At 41.0% G+C, this 23116-nt stretch overlaps 1 protein-coding gene across 4 annotated transcripts in view; it reads left to right on the forward strand.

Moving 5' to 3' along the window:
• The window catches only part of RABGAP1L (RAB GTPase activating protein 1 like), a 409469-nt gene that overhangs the window by 36948 nt on the left and 349405 nt on the right, over positions 1-23116 (forward strand). For 3 of the 4 annotated variants that reach the window (XM_029080877.1, XM_029080879.2, XM_029080880.1), the window contains exons 3-5: positions 18623-18796; positions 20214-20406; positions 21755-21965. In XM_029080877.1, the coding sequence (XP_028936710.1) occupies positions 18659-18796; positions 20214-20406; positions 21755-21965 (542 nt within the window). In that variant the 5' untranslated portion in view covers positions 18623-18658. The remainder of the gene's footprint in view (positions 1-18622; positions 18797-20213; positions 20407-21754; positions 21966-23116) is intronic. The other variant, XM_029080878.1, reaches the window with a different exon arrangement.

Below are 23116 nucleotides of genomic sequence, written 5' to 3' on the forward strand. Positions count from 1 at the left end.
TGTGGGAGTCCCCCATTGCTCAATTCTGTGCCCCTTTTTATTCTCCATCTGCACCCACTCCCTTGGAGAACTCATTCGCTCCCATGGCTTCAACTACCATCTCTATGCAGATAATTGCCATATCTACATTTCCAGCCCTCATCTCTCTCCTTCTTAACATTGCTAAAATCTGTTTCTTCTCCCTCCAAACTGCCATTATGGTGACCCAAGCACTTATCCTATTCCACCTTGACTCCTGCATCTGCCTTCTTGCTCACCTTTCTGCCTCTTGTTTCTCCCCACTCCTGGTCCTTACTTCACTCTGCTGCCTGGGTTATTTTTCTAAAAAAAGTTCTATCCACATACCCCCACTCCTCAAGCATTTCCAGTGGTTCTCCATCCAGCTCCACATCAAACAGAAACGCCTTACAATCCCTTTGAGCTGCTAATTGGTACCATGGTTCCCTCTCTGCCCAGTAACTCTATGGGGGAGGATTTGAGGTCCAGCAACTCGGTGGCAGGTTTGGAGACAGTTATGAGTGCAGAGAGTTGAAGTTCAAGACAGCAGTCAGAGATCCTGGGTTCTAATCCTGACTTGCGACTTACCGTTGTGTGACCTTGGGCAAGTCACTTAACTTCTCTATGACTGTTACCTCATCGGGAAAATGGGGATTAAGACTGAGACCCACGTGGGACAATCAGATTACCTTGTATCTACCCCAGCGCTTAGAACAGTGCTGGCACATAGTAAGCGGTTAACAAATACCATCATTATTATTATTATTTTTATTCCAGCGCTTAGTATAGTGCTTGGTGTATAAGAAGCACTTAACAAATACATTATTATTGCTATTATTAATATGAATTAGGCTTTGAGCATAGAACTGACTTTAAAGTGTTCATAGTGAGTGTAAGCGTCAGTGTTCTTTGGTTAGTTTGCCCTCATATGTTGCTGCTTTTGTCATCTTCTTTCTGTGATTAGTATAGAACAGAAGAGACTGTGTCGAATGAAGGCAGGACTATTTTGTTAATAGACAGTTGGTCCATGTAAGCCAATATTTGGTCCTTTTAATGTGGCACGCCTACAGCCTGTGATTTTTCAACCTCGTAAAAGGGAAGTGTAGCTTCAGAAAGAGGTGACTTGGCCTAGAAGTCATTCTGGAACAACCTAGGCAGTTGAGCACTTACTTCCAGAGACTGGAGCCAGTTTTGAGGTTACCGGAGAGTAGAGCGGCACTGAACAGAGGTAAGACTGAGGAGATCTGTTTTGGTCCAGATCTGGCCTGAGAGATCTGGTTTTGAAGTGGTTGGGCCTTGGAAGGTTGGGTTGAGTTGAAGACCTTTCCACTTCCTTTGGGGATCAGCTTCATGTGGTGGAGGACACAGCAGCCCCTTGAACCTCTAGGCAGGGTTGGGGCCTCCTTCCCAAGACCAAAATTCCTTCAGTGGCTCTAGGAATGAGGTGATATTCAATTTCAGCCATTTTTCTGAATGTGCACTCTTTCCACTATTTTTCTGCCACCAAAATTCTGGTTTTAATATCTTGTGTGAAGCAGGACTTTTTATTTTCATGTCATTAGCCAATTTATGAGTCTCTCTGTCAATCAAGTATCATTGTTTAAAAAGGTTTTGAAATCACAATTTTATGCCATCCTGTGCATTTCATGATCCTTTCTAAACCCCATATCTATTTTCAAAGTTACTTCACTAATAGCCTCTCCATTTTCACCAGAATCTTGTCTGTCCTGCTTTTGTAACATAAAGGAGACTTAGAACTAATCTAATCTAACCTCTCCTTTATTTCCTCCCAGTATGCTTAAATTAACATCATTTCTATTTCTTCTTACTGTGTGAAGAGCACTTTAATAAATATCGGAGAAAAGGCCCAGAGATATTGAATGAGACATGGTTCCTGACCCAGAGAGCCTCATAATCAGGAAGGTGTGAGGTTGAAAGACATACTGGAAAATATATGGCCAAGCACCTCTATGGTTCTCTTGACCATCACCACCACTCCTATCTTCCATCTTCTGTCTCACAAGCCCATAACTGTGGCATTATCCTTGACTCATCTCATCTCTCTCAATCTACCTGCATGTTCAGTCTGTCGCAATTCTTTTGCAAGAGCTCTAGAACCTGCCTTTCTCCCTCTATCTGGACTGCTACCATGCTGATCCAAACACATAACCCACCTTGACTACTGCATCAGCCTCATCGCTGACCTCCCCACTTCCTGTCTCGCCCTGTCTTCTCCAGTCTGCTGTGCCTGACCCTGCTGCACAAATCACTTTTAGTCCATGTCTCCCCACTCCTCAAAAACCTCTACTCATTGCTCATCCACCTCTGCATCAGATAGAAACTCCTTAGCCTCAGCTTTAAGGCACTCAATTAACACCCTCTCCTACCTTTCCTCGCCAATCTACTACAACCCAGTCCACACAATTTGCTCCTCTAATGCCAACCTACTCACTCCTCTTGATCTCATCTATCTCCCCACTGACACCTTGCCTACAGCCTTGCTCTGGCCTGGAACTCCTTCCCACTTCAACTATGACAATTACCACCCTCAAAACCCACCTAGAATCTCATCTCCTCAAAGAGATCTTCTATGACTAAACCTTCATTTTCCCCATTCACCTCCCTTCTGTGTCACCTGCACACTTGAATCTGTCCCCCTAAGCCTTTGATACTCACCCCACCCTCAGCTCCATAGCATTTATGTACCTTTCTTTATACTTTGACATTTCCCCTGTCTCTATTTTAATGTCTTTCCCCCCCCTCCCCATACTCTAAGTCCCTCGTGGATAGGGATTGTCTACCACCTGATATCGTACTTTCCCATCTGCTTAGAACAGTGCTGTAGACATAGAAAGCACTCAGTGAACACCACTGATTGTTGAGTGGTAATTGGTCAGGGAGTAAATCCTTTTGTTGAAGAAGTATAATGTGTTGAAAGCTTTATTAATCTGAGAGTTTGTAAAATTTTAAGGGCAGGTGGTGAAGCTATTTTCTTGTTTAAGTGGAAAAAAAACTAAGGTCCTTTGCCTTTTAAATCCCAGTCGGATCTATTTAATGGTTAGGGACTGAAGCTGCATCCCAATCTGGGAACAGTCTCAAACAATATTCTCTCTCAGCATCAGCTTTGGAACAAGGTTGGAAAGCCCCCTTGCTGACCTGGTAACCTTGTACCAAACAAAAAATGACATGTCTGTGCAGTGTGAATGAGGATCATGTCACAATCTGAAGGGTGGGTGGGCGGGTGGTGTTTGAATTTCAGCTAAATTGAAGGAGTGGAGGTCATGTCTGAAATGGAACAGGAAGAATGATTGAGGAAGCAGAAGGTAGCCTGAAATTCAGGGACTTCAACACACAGTGGACATGCTTATTTCCAGGAGTTCTTGCCAGATGTTTCAACATCTTCAAGAGTCTCATCAAGCATTGCATTGTAATTTTCCCCTTTTTTTTGTGGGATGGCTTGCATCCAATGATAGCTTAAGTAGTTAAATATCCGTTTGGTTTTTATCTAAAAATTCTCAATCAAAGGCATCTTTTTAAGTTTAGTTTTAAATCTTACCTTAAGATGGTGAGTGATAAAATCCATCCTACCCAAATAGATCAGTATTAACTTTAAGAGTCTGGGTCATCAGTTTTACTTATCCTCACATTCATTCAATCGCATTTATTGAGCACTTACTGTGTGCAAAGCACTCTACTAAGTGCTTGAGAAAGTACAATACAAAAACAAAGAGATACATTCTCTGCCCACAACAGGCTCACAGTCTAGAAGGAGAAACAGACATTAATATAAGTATATACATAAGTTACTGATATATACAGATATATACCAATTTTATTCTCATTTAATCTTATTTCTGAGGGGCATCAATTATTACACAAACTAAAATAGCCAGGTGGATAATAATCTTATCCTCAAAGTTTAAATAGTATTAAACATTACTAAGAGAGTTAAGGTGCAAAGGATCTTGATGCTTTAATTGATTTAAATAGTTTTTCAGTTCAAAAGGTCATTTAACTAATTTGTAACAATTATAGGTTTTGTTAAGGACTTTATGCCAGAACACTCAGGTAAATACAAGGTAATTTGATCGAATACAATCGCTGCACATGAAGGACCCCAGAATAAGAATTTGAGATGATCTCGTTTGTGATCAGTTTGATTAATGTTTGGCTTTCTGGCCCTAAGGAAATTGAAAGATGCTAATTGCTCAAGGCTGTGGCCTGCCTCCTATAGACCACATGTGTTTGGTTTAGTATTGTCACATTCTTATGGAGAAACCTCCTGGGTTGAGCTGGAGGAGAGTGAAGTGGGGAGAGAACCTGACTGAAGTGTACAAAATCAGGAAGTTTGTGGACAGGGCTATCTTGTAAGTCCCACAACAGGATGTCAGTGGTAGGTTCAAAACTAAGAGAAGGAAGCACTATTTACACAGCAGATGGCAGACATGTGGAATTGGTTACACAGGAAGTTATGGAGGCTAAAAATATCAGCAGGTTTCAGAAAAGTTTGGATAAAGTCAGGGATGAGTGGTCCTTCATGGGGTTTTAGAGGGAAAAGGGGATGTTAATTGGTATCTGGCCACTGTTTCCAAATGTTTAAGTATGGGTGAGTTAGAAACAGCGGACTCCTCTAAGAAGCAATCATATCTTCCCTTGATAATCAGTCAACCTCACCTCACTCTCCTGCTGCAACCCAGCCTGCACATTTTGCTCCTCTTAAGCCAATTTACTCGCTGTACCTCTATCTCATCTTATCTCGCTGCCAACCTCTCGCCCACGTCCTGCCTCGGGCCTGAAATGCCCTCCCTCTTCATATTTGTCAGTTTACTCTCTTCAGCTTCAAAGCCTTATTGAAGGCAAATCTTCTCCAAGAAGCCTTCCCTGACTAACCCCTCATTTCCTTTTCTCTCACTCCCTTCTGCATCACCCTGATTTGCTCCCTTTATTCACCATTCCCTTGGCCCCACAGAACTTAGGTAAACATCCACAATTTCTTTATATTAATGTCAGTCTCCCCATCTAGACTGTAAGCTCATTCTGGTGAAGGAATGTGTCTGTTGTATTGAACTCTCCCAAGTGCTTAGTACAGTGCTCTGTACCCAGTAAGCACGATTGATTGTTGGTATTTCTGATAAAGCCAGTCCCACATCTTGCTTTTGGAATAAGGGGAGCCAAGGAGAGAGTGAAGCTGCCCAACACATGTAGCAGCTGCCAATAATGAGTGAGAGTTATTTTTAATTGACACTGGGCCTGTGGTATCTTTGCACGTTGTCCAGAAAATGGGAGTTTAATGTAATTAGAAGTGGTTTATTTACCTGTCAATCAGTGTATTTATTGAGTGCTTACTGTGTGCAGATCATTGTACTAAGTGCTTGGGAAAGTACAGTACAGCAGAGGTGATAGACACATTCCCCTCCAACAACTAAAAAACACTCAATAAACACTAATGATTGATTAGTTAGCTCTATTCTATTAATAATGCTGTTTTTTGGCAAGTTACTTTTATTATATATTCCCCTTTCCAATTCAAAAATGAATTGCTCAGGGAACTGAAAGTTTTTTTTTTGCTTTAAGAGAAGTTCTGCATTTTGATTTATAAAAATTGTGCTCTTTTCAGTAGTTGTCACATTTTTGACTGCTTTGCACCAGTCTCAAAAAGCCTCCTGTGTGTTTGGAATTTTTGGCACCAGTGTTACATTGCTGCCAAGGGTGCTTTCATGAGATTACAAGATATGTTTTCTGTGCAGTAAAAAGACTCTCCTTTCCATATTGCATCTTCTTCTGTATCATGCTAAATTGTCTTCATTTGTTTTTAATCCCATGACTGTCTCAACACAGCTGTCGGAGTAGTGTGATTTTATTGCCTGTGAAATGCCTACATTTTATCAGAAATCCTCAACCATTTTATGTGAAATAGTAAGTAGGTGTCAAAGATGAAACTTGTCTCATAGTTTAAATCTTATGCTGAAAGAACAGGTAGAAAAGAAGCATTTCTTTTGAGCCTTTGGCAACAGACTCTGATTTTAGAATCTTTACTTAAAAACATTTTAATTTATGCTATTTGATAACATGCATGTGTGCCTGCACGCACACATACTCACACATACAAAATACTGTTTTTTGACACAAAAGTAGACTCACCTGTGAGAGCAGAGTTCAGTTTATCAGAATCCCACTGTGGAATTCCGAAGTATTAATTTTGTTTGTGGTTTTTATTCAGTGAATAAGATTATGGAATATATTTTCTAGTACTTAAATTTACTGGAGAGGTAAAATTGTTTAAAACTCACTGTATAGTACAAATCATTGAATGATAGAGGGAAGTGTTCCTTTTTTAAAATAAAATTGATGTAGTTATTGGGAGAAATAGGTAAACTAGGAAAAGTACCAACAACCCAAAGAAGGTGGTAAAGCTACCAAAGGGTAATTTTTCCACATCTCTAGACTGTAAATTTATGTGGTCAGAGAATGTATCTATTCGTTACTGTACTCTCCCAATCACTTAGTACAGTGCTTTGCACATAATAATCGCTCAATAAATATGATTGAATGAATGAATGAGTGAACCAACACTGGTTTAGGGAATAGATAGGGCACTGTTCTCAAATTTTAAGTTCGTCATCATCAGTGGTATTTGAGCACTTACTATGTGCAGAGCACTGAGCTAAGTGCTTGAACATTAAAGTTGAAAGTTAAAATGTGGAAAGACCTTTTGGAGTTGTAAAATATGAAATTTGCTTTATGCAGGTTCAAGACTAATATGATGAGTTTGCAGTTTGTGCTCAATAATTATGGCTGCTGATGGGCATTATACTTATATGTCTTTGTATTGTCAGCTGCCCCCTTGGGGAAAGATAATTCTCATTTCCTTTTTTTCCTCTTGATATGAGTTTTAGTTTAATTTTTATCTTAGGTTTTCTATTTCAAAATTTTACAAAAGATGAAGTAAACTGCATTAGGGGAAAACCACACTATTGCCTTTTTTTTTTCGCTGAGCTTCCACCTGCAGGGTATAAAAAGAGCTGCCACAAAGGAACTATTAGTTACATGCCCTAACAGTTGAAAACCCTTTTCTTGCCATAGGATTGAGCTCCAAGACAAGATGGAGATGATCTAACTATACTGTCACAGAAGCATGGATGGAGGCACAGGAATTTCTGGGAAAAGGGAAATTCAGTGGAATTTCAAGAAAAATGAATCCACAGTGAGAATTGATAAATTATGGAATAATCTCAAGGGAAGTGGTGGAAATTTCCTTGCCCAGGCAGTTCCTTTTGAGAAAGCAGAAATTGTAGGTAACCATCTGCCACTGGCCTCAGGGGATGGCCTTGATGATTAGTTGGGTTGGCTTCCTCACTGAATTGAGGTCATATTGCCTCAAGAGAACAGGGATAGAAATAAAGACTGGTAATATGACAAAGGGAGTGTTATTTTTCTGCTTAGCTCACCAAACTTGGTTTCATTGGACATATATAGGGCCCCTTCTCCACAGTAGAGGCAGGGGCTGCTCATAAGCTTAGTATATTCTTGGTTATTATGGAGAGGTGATGGAAAAATAAATGAAGTGGTTAGAGCAGTGCAGATAAATATCAGTTTCCCGGGTACTCCCGATCCGCATGTCCTTTTAGACTGTGAACTTGTTGTGGGCAGCGAATGTGTCTACCAACTAAGTGCTTAGTACAGTGCTCTGCACACAGTGCTCAAGAAATATGATTGAATAAATGAATGAATGAACTGTGTGGTACTCTAATAATAATTACTCTCCCAAGTGCTTAGTCCAGTGCTGTGTACACAGTAAGCGCTCAATAAATATGATTGATTGAAGTCTAAGGTGAAGTCTATTATTGCTATCTAATAATAGCAACTGTGGTATTAATTGTAAGATTAATAAGCTCAATCAATGAACCCAAGTTCATTTTAGACCAAGCTCACTATGGGCTGGGAACATGTCTACCAACTCTTTTGTATTCTACTCTCCCAACAGCTTAGTACAGTGCTCTGCACATGTCAGTGCTCAATTTCATTGATTTTATTAAGTGCTTACTGTATGCTGAGCACTGTACTGAGCTCTGGGGTAGGGACCATGCAAGCAGAGTGGACACTGACAGCAGGGCTCAGGGTGTAAGCTGGAGAAGGAGAGTAGGTATCTTATTCTTATTTTATAGGGGAGGAAATTGAGGTACAGAGAAGTTAAATGTCTTGCCCAAGGTAAACCAGCAGGCAGATGACAGAAGCAGCATCAGAACCCAAGAATCCTGACTCTCAGCTCCATTTTCTTTCCACTTGGCCACACTGGAGGGGCCCTCAGGACCGGATTAGTCTCAGGATTCCCCTGAGGGTCTAGATCCACTCAGGAAGTGAGGAGGTTTAGGATTTCCACTTCTTCACTATTTGACGCCAACGCCCGGTGTGCAATTCCTGGCCTGAACCAGAATCTTGGTTAGCAAGGATGAGTGGGTAGTAGCCGGTTGGGCCGTCTTTGACTCAGTGGGTACAGAGTGGATACATGCTGGGAGCTAACTGGCTCAAAACATCCTGGCCACTGTCAGGGCACAAGTTGCCATTCGTATGTGCTTTTTACATTAGAAGGAACTGGGTTCTAATTCCGGCTCTACCACTTGTCTGCTTTGTAACCTTGGGCAAATCACTTAATTGCTCTGTGCCTCAGTTACCTCATCTATAAAATGGGGATTAAGACTCAGAGAGCCCCATGTGGGACTGTGTCCAACCTCATTAATTTGCATCTACCCCAGTCCCTGACGCATAAGAAGCACGTAACAAATACTAGTAAAAAGAGGTACCGGAATGTTGGGCCCCCTTGCTTTTTTTAGTTTAAATTACTGTGAAGAAATTGTTTTATGAAACAATTTAGACAGTGTCTTCAGTACAAAAACATTAAAGACAAATAGAATAAGTTGTGGTCTTCAGCAACTGAGACATAACGGTGTCTGAAAATAAAGGACCTTTGGATTTCATTTGCCTCTAAGGGCGCAACAGATTATATGATATTAGTTTATAGGGCCATTGGTTGCAGCAATTTCTACTTTAAATTCTTTTCTTGTCCCTGAGATCTAGTGACTCAGCATCTAATTCAGAATTTCAACTCAGCAAGAGCTTTCTCTCTATGGCTACTTATGTCAGCACACTGGAATCCATTACATAATCTTGTACAAAGCTTTAGTTGTGAAACCCTGTGTGAATATTATAGTTACAGTTTTTTAGAAGAGGATGAAATATGCTATAGTATGCAGAGCGGTTAAGTGGGAGGAGCATGGGCCTGGGATCTAGGTTCTAGTCCTGACACTTCTTGCCTACTGTGTGACCTTGGGCAAGTCACTTAACTTTTTTGTGTCTCAGTTTCCTCATCTGTGAAATAGGGATTAAATACCTGGTTTCCCTCCCCTTTAGACTGAGCGCCCCATGTGGGACAGGGACCACATCTGACCTGATTATCTTGCATCTACCTCGGCGCTAAGTAGAGAGCTTGGCACATGTTAAGTGCTTAACGAATCCTTCTATTATTACTGTTATTACTGTGATTATTAAGTTAAATTATGGACAAGTAGGTAAGTGTATTGACCGAGTCGGAATAATGCATCAGGTGCAGCTGATCCCTTAAACCATGGGTTGGCAAACTCTATCTGACCGCTGGAGGGTGATGCGCTCGGCCTACTTACTTTGCTTGCTAGTGTCAGCCTGGTATTCATCTGCCACCACCTGCGCCATATCTGAAAAGAGTTGCGACCTGATTGGGAGGTCACATTTCCAGGCAAATGAGAAAGGACGGTGCTTACCAGTGGAACCCGGTAATTAGCAGATGAAACCATTCCGACTCCAAATGCGGATTATTTTAAAGCCGGGGGCTGAAAGGTTTTGTCTCTTTTATACTAGATCCTCAGCCATATTTTGTTCAAGCTCTGCTTTGGCCAGGCGCTGGATTAGTTGGGAAAAGACATTTTCAGGTGCCACATGAATTAAGTAACGCTAGAGCATATTTTATGTTGTAACTGAAAATATCTCACATTCTGTCTTGGTGGGGGGGGTGATTAGATTTCAGTTTGTGTGACTCCACAGAGAAAGTGTAATTACCACAAACCATCTCCTAGGTTCTGTCTATGGGTGCTTCCACGTTTTCACATTCATCCAATTCTGTTGTAATGAAGGCATTCTTACAAAGCTCCTTGGTAAGGAAAGCCTCAGCCATAGAACTTATCAGTTTTGACGCTGCTTGGGTTGCACAAAGTTTCTTTCAACATAGTGGCATGTCGTATCTAACTTGTGTTGTTGGATAAATGTTCCCCAACTCCCAAAGAGTGTTCTAGCCAAAATGCTTTGTTGGAAACATGTCATGGTGGAGCAGAGGGAATAAAGAATGAAAAAAATAACATGTATAAAGAGGCCTGGTCTACTTAATAGTCATGGCTTGTCAAGACTCCTAACTTCCAGATGATGATGATGATAATTTCAGTATTTAAGTGCTTACTCTGTTTCAGGCACTGTTCTAAGCATTCGTTCATTCAGTTCATTCATTCATTCATTCATTCATTCAAACACTGGGGTATATACAAATTAATGAGGTTGGACCCAGTCCCTGTCCCACATGAGGCACACAGTCTGAGTAGTGGGAAGAATGGGTGTTGAATCCCCATTTTACAGTTGAGGAAACTGAGGAAAAACAAAGTTGTGACTTGTCCAAGGTCACACAGTGGGGAAGTAGAACAGCTAGGGTTAGAATCCAGATCCTGACTCTTAGCCTCGTGGTCTTTCCACTAGCCACTCTGCTTCTCATGTCTGGGAGTCAGAAGGACCTGTGTTCTTGTCCTGGCTCTGCCGCTTGTCTACTGTGTGACTTTGGGCAAGTCACTTAACTTTTCTGTGCCCAAGTTACCACTTCTGTAAAATGGGAATTAAGACTGTGAATCCCAGGTGGGGCAGGGACTGTGTCCAATCTGAACACCGTGTATCAACCCAGTGCTTAGAACAGCACTTGGCACATAGTAAGCACTTAAGTGCCATGAAAGTCACATTTATTAATAATAATGATAATATTTTTAAGTGCTTATTAAATGCTGAGCACAGGGTAGATCCAGTATAATCACATCAGAGTCAGTCTCTGACCCATACAGTGCTTCAGTCTGAGGGTGGGAAAGCAAAACATCTTATGCCATCTTTACTGCAGTTAAGTGACTTGCCCCGTGTGACAACAGGGAAGAGGCAGTGGGGGGGTGGGGAGAGGAGTTGGGGGAGAAGGCTTGACTCCCAGCCCTGTTCCATTAAATCATGATGCTTTTCAAAAGCAATAACTTTAAAAACACAAAAACATACAAATAATGGCAGGAACTTAAACTGGAGCGAAACCATTTTTCACTCTGCAGAAAGTGGGGAGGCATGAATATTGAGTTTAGTTACCTTGACAGTGTTCTGATTAAGTTGGATGGATGCCCTTTTTTCCTTGATACAAAGCCTACACCTGCTGGGCACAGAACTAATTTGTAAACCTGTGCCAATTTTATGCAACTCTAAATGAGACACTAACAATCTTTGGTTTCTCAGGCAACGGATGAGTATTCAATGCACATAATTTTAGCCCACTTTGGTTTGGAATAGAATTACTTTTTCAGTTAAAGTAGAAGAGAGAGAAAAAAAAAAGGCAGCAATTGTCAGTCCTCACTAAAGGTGTATAGTTTTCAGCTTTCATTCAGTGTCCTCTAGACTCTTAATTTGTCCTCTAGATTGTATTTGCTGTGGGAAGGGACATGGCTATCAACCCTGTTATATTGTACTCTCCCAAGCACTTCTTCGTATAGTGATCTGCATACAATACAGTGATCTGCGTACTATAAGTGCTCAGTGAATACGATTGATTTTCATTTTTCACATTTTATATTTTTTTCAAAGTTGATATACTAAGCTACTTGAAAAAATAGCTGAGGAAAAAGAAATTGAGGGTGTGTATTGCTAGCTGAAATACTATAGTAAATGTTATTTTACTTTAAGTGGAACTTATGTCATGGTTCTAAGTAGAGGATGGTTTGAAGGCCCTTGTAATGTTGACAGGACTACATTAAAGCCTCGTTGAGAGATTGGTAAGGTCACAGTAGCACAGTCTCCTAGATTGTCAGGTAGATAGCTGAGTTCATTTCAGTTTAATTGACTTTTAAGGGCCAACCAGGACATTATGGTCAGGTAGGCAATTATAATAAGTACTTTTTGCACTAATGGGTAGCTTCTGCTCACGGAGAATAATCCCTTCCCAATTTTCCACCTATCAAGTTGGCCTGTTGCTGTTTCACCATGTCCTTAAAAGATTTGCCTTGCTCTTCCTGGTTTTGTAAACCTTACTTCATTTCACCATACAGCAGGTGGATGGCTCTCTTGCCATCCTTCATCATCTCTCCTGGGACCCCCAGTGAAACAGTGTTTCAGGATGCTGGTGAATTGGCCATGTTCTTGCCTTGCTAGTCAAAGTTGAGTATAATGATGATAATAATAATTATGGTATCTGTTAAGCGCTTACTATGTGCCAGGCACTGTATTACAGCACTGGGGTGGATAAAAGCAAATCGGGTTGGATACAATGCCTGTCCCATGTAGGACCCACAGTCTCAATCCCCATTTTAAAGATGAGGTAACCAAGACACAGAGAAGTAAAGTGACTTTCCCAAGGTCACACAGCACACAAGGGACAGAGTAGGATTAGAACCCATGACCTTCTGACTCTCAGGCCCATGCTGTATCCACTACGCGATGCAGCTTCTCACTGTGACTCCCAGTTGACACTGAAAGCTCTCCCGAAGCAAGCAGCTTGTGCCTTCTGTGATAGATGCTGGACTTACAGCTACGTAGAAGACTAGATAGCACTGACACTTCTCCTTTTCCTTCCCCTCCTCTTTCTCTTCCTCCTCTTTTTCCTCCTCCTCCTTCTCCTCCTTCTTCTCCTTTTTCTCCTCCTCTTTCTCTTCCTCCTTCAGCACCTTTGGGGTACTTAGTTTAGTATAACACTGATTGTCCTGTCATCTCCAAGCTTTTCTCCCCAAGGAAAGGTTTGATTTGGGGTTAAGTGATCTGCGTGAAAGAGCTTGCCCTTTCTCCCTCGCCAAACAGGGATTTTTGTGCTAGATAAAGGACATTCAAGAGTAGTAAGAGAAATATGGAGCCATTCAGCCTTGTGTTTGGAAAAAGGCTGAGATCACAAATCCCCAGAGTCAGACCCCAGATTCCTGATGTGTTCTACTAACCTAGATCAGATTGCAGACCAAGCTTCTCCTAGCAGAGAGTTCAAAGCAAGCAGGAATAGAGAGATTTTGGAGTTTTTACAACTCCTTATGAGGGTTTAGCTCCTCCCTAGAGCCCTGGCCATGAAAGTAACTCCTCCTAGAAAGGCCCAGTGGTAGCTAGGGAATGTAGCCATTGAGCTCCTTTGCTTCTTGGGAGATGTAGTTTTCCCTTTTTGTTCCCTAGCCATTCCCTAGCCAACTTTCAGTCAGACCTCTGACTGTAGGGTTTGAAGCCACCCAGCTGTCACCCGAAGGCTGACTGTGTTGCTGTTGAAAATCAGCAGCTGTCTAAAGGGGTTTCTGGGTGTGGTTGGTGTATAACCTCATTATTCTTCACGTTTAGTATCAGTTCATAGTGTTGTACTGACTCTATAAATATCTCATAATCATCTGCATGTTTTGTATATGAGGTTTGAGCGCAGACCTAAACATTAAAGTTATTGGATCTCAACTCGAATACTTTGAAAGAAACTTGTAGCCTGTTTATCTGAAAGGGTTTCCTGGTAGATGATTCTGACAGCCATATATTGTGAAGTGTATGTGGTCTGTTATTTTAGGCTCCCATTGAATGCCCCTCATTCACTCTGCATCAACAGTGTTTTTGTGCACATCTCTGTGTGCAATGCATTGTATTAAGTGCTTGGGCAATGAAATAATACTATAATAATTATGGTATTTGTTAAGTGCTTACCATGTGCAGAGCACTGTTCTAAGCGATGGGGTAGATACAGGGTAATCAGATTGTCCCATGTGGGGCTCACATTTTTTAATCCCCATTTTTACAGATGAGGTAACTGAGGCCCAGAGAAGTTAAGTGACCTGCCCAAGGTCACACAGACAAGTGGCAGAGTCGGGATTAGAACCCATGACCTCTGACTCCCAAGCCCTTGCTCTTTCCACTAAGCCACACTGAGAAACAAAGAAGAGACCTGTTCCCTGCCCCTCAGAAGCTTACTTTGTAACAGGGAGGGGGTAATAATAGTTGTGTATTTGTTAAGCGCTTACTGTGTGCTAAGTCAGGTCCCACATAGGACTCACAGTTTAAGTAGGAGGGAAAAACGGTACTGAATCCCCATTTTACAGATGAGAGATCCGAGGCACAGAGAAGTTATCTGACTTGCCCAAGGTCACATAGCAGGTACAAGGTGGAGCAGGGATTAGAACCCAGGCCCTCCGACTCCCAGGCCCGAGCTCTTTCCACTAGGTCATGCTGCTTCTCTAGCAGGAGGAGGCAGATATAAAAATTTTGGCAAATAGAATAATGAAAATGTATATGTATACAATTGAATAAACCTGTATGCCTAAATCTATATAAGTATATATAGATATATATACTTAAATGGGGATTAAAAAATGTGAGCCCCACGTGGGACAATTTGATTACCCTGTATCTACCCCAGCGCTTAGAACAGTGCTCTGCACATAGTAAGCACTTAACAAATACCATAATTATTATTATATTATTATTATTTCATTGCCCTATATATATATAAAAGTTCTGAACATGTATATAAATAAATCCACAAGCATAGACGGCCAGTGAGTTTATATGACTTGGGGAGCTGGAAATTAATCAAAGAAAGGTTGTTGGAGGAGATGAAATTTTAGTAGGGCCTTGAATCAGTCAGTAGTAGCTGAATGCTTACTGTATACAGAACAGTCTACTGAGCGCTTGTGGGAGTACAGTAGAGAATATACTAGGGGAGAAATTGCATCAGAAGAACTGGCAGGATTTGGCAGTGAAAGTGTCATATCCCTTCCATTTTTTTATTCAATCAATGATTTTGAGAGACTATTGTGTACTAAAAATTTGGAAGAGTACAAGAGAAGATAAAGCTAGAGTCCCTGCCTCATAGGGAGGTTACAGTCTAATGTGGGAGACAGGTAGACATAAATTATTCATAGGTAGAGGGAGGAGGTGGAAGTTCAAGAGAGTAATAGATCGTAGCATGAGTATGTCAGGATGGAAATTTGGATAAATAATTGCGCAAGGCTGTATAATAAGCGTGAGGTTGGTTTTCAAGTTTTCACATACAAGTGTGGTTGGTTTGAAGGACCTGGAGCCTTGAGAATTCATCAGGGAAGCCTTCTTGGAAGAGGAACTCCAAAAATTTCCCCATCTCAGTGGCTATATTTGAGGATGTGTTGACTGTTTTTTTCTCCTGATTTATCTGTCTGTACATGCAAGTTAGATGACTTCATATAATTTCTGTGACTTCCTTTTCACTTACAGTCCACAGAGTTCATTGACTTTTTTGTTTGTACAAAATTATAATACTTTTGATGTGGAAGAGCTATTCTATCTTCCCCATTTCCTGTCCATATATAGCCCATATAAATTTCAGAACACCCGTGGAAGGAAGTGCAATAAAAAATTAAATGTGAATATGCAATGAACAGAGAACTCAAGTCTCTTCCAGCTATTTCTCCAAAAGCCATCGTTGGAGTTCTTACCCTAGTGTTTGGATCATGGACCTATGAGTCAGAAGGACCTGGGTTCTAATTCAGCTCCTCCATTTACCTGCAGTGTGACCTTGGCAAGTCACTTCATTTCTCTGCACCTCAATTCCCTCATCTGCAAAATGGGGATTTAGGACTAGTTCTCCCTCCTACTTACTCTATGAGCCCTATGTGGGACCTGATTATCCTGGATCTACCTCAACACTTAGAACAGTGCTTGGCATATACTAAGCGTTCAACAAATACCACAGTTATTATCCTTTCACTTCAGGCCTCTTAATGGTCTCAGTAGATCTGTGGGTGGGGCCGATTTGCAGGCTGGTAGTCATAGCTCTGGCTTTGCTCGCACATTTCCCTTGCCATCATGTCCTCAGGGCAGAACTGAACTGGTCTTCTGGAAAATCTTGGTGGTCCAGGCCCATGTGGGCTGTTGTGAGCCATATCAGTGGCAACAGGCTGGGCATGGCTTCTTGACTGTCAGAGTAAGCAAGGGGCTGCTCTGACTGGCTCTGCGTAGCCAAGAGGCCACTCAGAGCTGGTTTTGATGTGGCGGACAGAAGCTGAGAAGCTTCTCAAACTCCTCAAACCACCCCACTCTTGCCTTTATGGGTATTCCCCCACTCTTGTCCTTATCGTTATTCCCACTGGGAATTTCAGAACCATTATGATCCTGGCTCAAGGCATCCTGTCCCCAAGTCTCTGGAAGCAGAAGAGCCTAAACAGCCAGACACTGAACGTGGGTGTTGGGGTTGGGGCTGTATGCTGAGTTGGCTCCGAGACTGGACCCCATAATGAGCTTTTCTTCCAGGGTGGGGCTAGAGGCTCAGCCGCTATTGCGATGAAATGCCCGTTGGCTCAAGCCACAGGTTTGAGTGAGGGTTGGCCAGTGAGCTGGGGGCAACCATTCATTTTCTCAAGTCTGGTTTAGGCTTTGAAAAACCACAGGGAGCTGGGTTGCCAACTGCTGTTCTGAATCACTCGGTCTGGTTTTTCTTTCCCAGAGAAATATATTTGGAAAGCAAAGGAATCTATTTTTTCCTTTGCTAGTTTGAAACTGTTGCTTTTTTCATTTTGGTGGGAAGAGAACCACTGGCATTTGATTCAGGGACCTTGTTAAGTGGGTGCACTCTTCCCACTTTGTAATAGTGCTTCTGTAGTCCTTCCAAACTCTTTGTCTTAGCTGTACACTCAGAGACAATTCAAACTTTGCTTCGCACGTTTATTTTTAGGCTATTTTATTTTGAGAGCCACTCAGAAGATGAAGAGATGCAAATATACCAATGTAAACTAAAAACAAGAATCAGGGCTGACCTCATTGGCTAAAGAAGGCTATTGATTGTATCCCAAGATCTTATACATTTGAATTTGTGTGGTTATTGTGGAGGGAAATATTTAGCTTCCAGTTTAAACCTTTCTGAATACCCTTGAGCTGCTCCTAGAAAATTAGATTTGAAATATTTTAAACCTGTCATTCTAGTGAAATGTTACATCAGCCATTACCATAAAGCATTCCAAATGTTAGCTCATTTTTTACTGTGGAGCAATTCAAAGGGAGGAATTCAAAGGATTAGAGTAGAGCTGAGAAACGGGCATTAATTTGATTTTTGATTTTTTTATATTTAGTTACAGAAACATTCTGTCAACAAACTGACTTTTCTTGAAACCGACCTCTATGGTCTGTCACTTCCAAGATTTTCACCAATATTAAGAGCCTAAATTGTGCTTGGATTAGGATGCTATTTGAAATGACAGATGGTGAAGTTAACACTTACAAAGCCCTGTCAGATCTTTAAGCTGTCAAATAATTAGCATGTGATTTTCCAAGATGAACTGAAGTGTGATTTCAGTCCCATTGCAGGGATGATAATATTCTGTCAGTTGAGTACTTGGCTTTCAAGTCATGACTTTGGAATGTTGAGTTTGTCAGCTGCTATCCTAGGTGAGAGGCTATTGGAAGGGAATATAATTATCTCTAAAAAAGAATCAGAAGTCAAAACATTTTGAGTGTTTTGGGACCATTTTTATCATTCTTTCATTATAGATGGTTATTCTTTTCTCTCTATACCTTTAACAGAGTGGCAGAACAGTGTATGCTGTATTTAAATTTCAGTTCAATGGATGTCTGCCCAAAGATGGCTACATTTGGGAACTACAGTTCATTTATTATATTTTTAAATATCTTTCCACGTAGTTAAGATGCTGTTGAATTTGGGTCCCATGGGTAATGGAATAGAGGAGAAATATTGAACATTTCACGGGAACAAGTATAAATTATTGCTTAAATGTTGTCTGTAACATGACTGCAGAAGGATATCTCAGACACTTTGGCATCTGAAAGTGGTAGTGTCTGGAACTGACACAAGGTCCTGGGTGTTTGTATAGAGTTATTTGAATACCAGTTAACATCAAGGCGAAAGCTTTGTCAACCCCAGAAGATTGTTTTGCAGCACAACCATGGTGCTTGAAGCTATCTGTTATCTGAAATGTCCAATGGATATCCAGTTAATAAAATTCCTTCCATAAATATATTTCTTTTTTAACCTTCTCATGTGTTGGTAATTTTGGGTAAAGAGGGTGAGCAGCTATATTTTTGTAGAAACTTCAAGACACTGGAATAAATTGCATTTCATCCTGTTAAGTTTAAGATTGAATGAGTTTTAGAAATTTGAGGCTACTTTTTTTGTTTGGTTTTTTTTCACCCCCTAAGGGTCTGGGTGCATCCAGCTGTACTTCAAGGGACAGTATTATCTGTTGATGGAATGTATAGTAATCTTGTTGGAAACTGAAGCATGTGGGCCATTTTGGCTTTGTTCTATAAAGATCGTACAATTGGTGATTTTTTAAAACACAATTCATGTTTTAGAGCTGACTAGGTAATTTTCCTGCAGATTTTCCTAGGTGGATGTAGCAAGAGAAGTTCCGAAATGGAGGTCAGAACTTCATTACAGAAGGTTGGTGTGTCATCGGATTCTGTGGCGATCGTCAACAATGAAGAATTTGTTTTGGTTCCTCAGCAGGCAGATGACACATCTGTGAAAGATGATGAAAAGCCTCAACTGAAGGTATCTTTTCCTTTTCTAAAAATAAATGGGTAGATTTTGGGCACCTTGTACTTGTTAATATTACAGTTGCTATGATTTTTGTTGATCACCTGGAATTAGTTGCTTTCTTTGTTTTCATGTGGTCTTTAAAATAATGAAAATGAAAAAGGAACCTGGCCCAGGTGCCCAGATGTCTGAATAAGGGCATCCTGAAAACAAACACATGTAAAAATGAGAATGAAAAGTAAGTTCTTTGGGCCCTTCAGAAGCAAGGCAGTGGTATTACCCTAAGCAGGGTGCTGATACTGCTCAGTTCACTTACTTGAGGGATCCTTTGGTGCTGTGTTGCTTTCAGGTGGGTAATAGCACCTGAAGAATTTAGGAGGATGAGGCAGTCCTGGAGGACACAGTCTTTGGAAGGGCTAAAGGTAGTCTCTTGGGAACGTCTGATCTGTATCTCAAGTGGAAAAGTTTTCAAAAATCTCTCCAAGAAATAAGGGTGAAATAGATGTGCTTATGCGAAGGTCAGTCAAACAATCGAGTGGAGAACTGCTGATGGAAGGACTGACATTGGAGGTGGATCAGAACCATGATGGGCTTGGATAGGACAAAAGTAGACTTGTTTACCAAAACCCACCATAATAGGACTTGAAACTCACTGAAGTTTGAGATTCTAGGTTCCGCGTTCCAAAGAAACAAAAGAAATGATTTTTCACCCACTGAGTGACAAGGATATGTAATTTGTACCGTAAGAAGATGTTGTGGCCCAAGGTATCAGTAGGCAGATTGAGTAAATTCATAGAATAGAGGTTTATAGTGGGTTGTCGGCCAGAAAGTTGGGTTTTAGAGGAAGAATTAGGGGTGCTAAATAGAGCATCCAAAGATAGGAAGATGGATATCGAGGACAGCAGTCATTTCACAATTCTTTTGAACTTTCTTCTCTTCAGAGTGAGAAAGCTCCTCTAGGCTGTAAACTCGTTATGGGTAGGGAATGCATCTGCTTATTGTTATATTGTTCTCTCCCAAGCCCTTAGTAGGGTGCTTTGCATTCAGTAAGCACTCAATAAATACGATTAAATGAATGAATGAACACTGCGTGGGTGAAACATTGGTCTGGTTCAGTATTTCATTTTGTCTATTCTTGCAGTGGAAGTAAGACCTTTTTTCAAGACTAAAACATAGTAGCAGAGTATAGTGTTACACAAATATACACAGACTTTGGTACAATTTGTTTTGAACCATGAAACATCTTTGTATTTCTGATAGAACTGCATTTCATGTATTATGATTGTTGCTCTTATAGAAATATCCTAAAGAATCAGTAATCACTTGAAGATTTTCCTTCATTTTAAATAGTTTTGCTTAGCTAGAAGAATATAATGCAAAAGCAGAATGTTATGAAATGCCTTGTGATTTTTATTTTATTTTTTTACTGCAGATAGTTTCAAATGGCGATGAGCAGCTAGAAAAGGCCATGGAAGAGATTTTGAGGGATTCGGAGAAAGGCCAAAGCAATAATGCTCTTGACTGCAGCAACATCAGTGAGACATCCAGAGAGTCATCCAGAGAGATCGCAACCACCCCCAAAACTAAGCCTTCTCTCCAGTTAATATTGGACCCTTCCAATACAGGTACTCTTTTAACTAGTTAAAGGATGGAAAAGAAAAATGAGGAAAGCTGAGGAGGGGGAAATTTTAGAAGGAAGGTGGGAAAGAAATCTGAGTTTAAAATTCTCACCTCACCTTCCCTGACTGGTAGAGCAGTCACTCCCCAAGGACTTGGTGGCATGTGTGAAAGAATCGTGCATGAAGGCAAATCACCGGGTGCTTCCTGGGACAGCAGTCATAGTCCTAGTAATAGTATTTTAATAGGATTGGACTGTGAGCACAGCACTGTATTAAGTGCTCAGAAAGAATACAGCAAAATCCTTGCAGCTCACAAAGAGCAGCTGCATGGGTCTAGCATACCACCTGAATGCAGCCATGCCAGTTGTTGAGTGCCTGTTGAGTTTAACCTTTAGGCAAATTGAGCAATTGCCTACAGTTCACTGCCTCGAGGGACCCCCTGCAACCATCACGTGTTGCCCCTTTGGCTATTTCTAAAAGACCCGCATCCATCTTGTCTTTGTCTGCCTCGGCTGTGCTCTGGGGAGAGGCCTTCCCCAGTTCATCCCTCCCCTTCACCCCCCAGCTCCCTCTGCCTCCTGCATCGTCTCTGCAAATGTCTTTGACCTTTGGACATTTCAGCGTGGCCTAGCGGTTGGAGCATGGACCTGAGGACCTGAGTTCTATTGCCGGCTCCATCACTGGTCTGCTCTCTGACCTTGGGCAAGTCACCAGTTGTGTTACAGGCTGGGATAAATAGAACCTGAACAAGACCAGGGGACCAAAAACACCCAAATTAAAAAAATCAAGTTTCCTTCAAATTTCATATCAGCTACAAAGTCAGCAAATGTCTTTGTTTCTGCTCAATGAAATGGAACAAAGGAAAAAGGACAACCAACTGGGTAACTTTTCATTAATTTTTTTTTTTTGAGTGAGGGTTTTAAAAGAAACCTTTTACTCCAATGGAATTGATTTCACGAGAATGTTAACCTTCGTTATAAATGTGCCGCTGCCAAGAATCCCATAGGCGACCAAACCTCTTAACTAATTTTCACTTCAGTAAGCTATTATTAAACTTGTAGGATAATTTCAGAACTTCCGATGCTGGCTGACTACTCCATACTTAAAAGTATTAATTTAACTGGAATAATTTAAGTGTTTTTTACTTTGTGTTTTTATTTGAACAGAGTAGGAATATTCCTATAAAAGGGCTTTGCCAATATGAAAAGGATAAATTTCATAATTCTGGATCAGAATCTAGAGCAAATGTTAGGAAGAATTGAGATCTGTTGACAGCTAATTTTCTTTCTAAAGTTTTTGTTGTTTTTAACCCCAGGCAAGAATAAAATTGTGGTTTTTAATTATTTTTTTAAAGAAATTTCTACGCCCCAAATGCCTTCTCCCAGTGAACTCCCAGAGGAACACAGTGTTTTATTTAACAAACTGACATACTTAGGATGCATGAAGGTTTCTTCACCTCGCAGTGAAACAGAAGCTCTTCGGGCAATGGCCACCATGAAATCTTCAAGTCCAGCACGTTTCCCAGTGACCCTCTATGTGCCAAATGATGAAGAAGGTTCTGTAAGGTGAGGTCTAATGCCCATTTTTTTCCCCCTCTAAGCAGATTACAAATGCAAGCCTAGTTTGTTCTTAGTATCAATCAGAACATTTTTTGTGATATCCATTTATGTGAGCACAAACAAGCACATGTCACATTTTGGCCATAACAGTGCTTCCTGTTTGCAGAGGAAATTTATGAAATGGTGCCTAGAATGTCATAAATATTTGTCAGTCAGTCAGTCACTTTTAGTGAGCACTTCCTTTATGCAGAGAAGCATACTAAGCCTTTGGGAGAGAACAATATAATAGATTACTAGGAAGGAAGAACACTGGAAGAAAGAGCATGGGCCTAGGAGTCAGAGGACCTGGATTGTTGTTAATAACAGTAATAATAATAATAATAATTATGGTATCGGTTATGAGCTTTACTATGTGCCAGGCACCGTACTAAGCGTGGGGCTGGATACAAGCAAATTTGGTCTGACACAGTCCGTCCTCCGTGGGGCTCATAGTTTCAATTCCCATTTTACAGATGAGGTAGCTGAGGCACAGAGAAGTTAGTGACTTGCCAAAGTCACTCAGGAGACAAGTGGCAGAGCCGGCATTAGAACCAGTCACCTTTTGACCCCCAGGCCCATATTTTGTCCAGTGCGCCATACTGCTTCTAATTCCGGTTCTAATCCCAGTTCCACTACTTGTCTGCTGTGTAACCTTGTGCAAGTCATTTAATTTCTCTCTGCCTGAGTTCCCTCATCTCTCCCCTTCCCGTCTTTAGGAGTCTTTGGGACTCCTTGGGTGGAAAAAGCCCTTTTGATCTCCCCTTGAATTCCTGGCTTGAGTAAACAAGCCTGAGTTAATGTTTTCAGCTGAGAAAATTACCCATTTTCTTCCCCCTTTGCCTGCCCCTTCACCTCCTACAAAAAAAACCCCAAACCCTCAAAGTTTATTTTAGAAGAAATAGAAGCCATGTGCAAGCTTATTTCACTTCTTTAAAGTCAGTGCCATCTTTCTTATATTTGGACTAGGGTCTAAAATTCAAACTTTTCTTTTTGATGGATTATCTCCACTTCAAAGTTGAGGTACCCAGAGTATAAATGAGTTAGTATGTGTTCCTACTAAATACTTTAGATTTAGGGTAGTAATTTGCTTCCATTTGAGAAAAAATTTGTTGTGCCTG

The sequence above is a fragment of the Ornithorhynchus anatinus genome, chromosome 16, assembly GCF_004115215.2.
Source record: "Ornithorhynchus anatinus isolate Pmale09 chromosome 16, mOrnAna1.pri.v4, whole genome shotgun sequence".
In the NCBI taxonomy this organism is placed as follows: Eukaryota; Metazoa; Chordata; class Mammalia; order Monotremata; family Ornithorhynchidae; genus Ornithorhynchus; species Ornithorhynchus anatinus.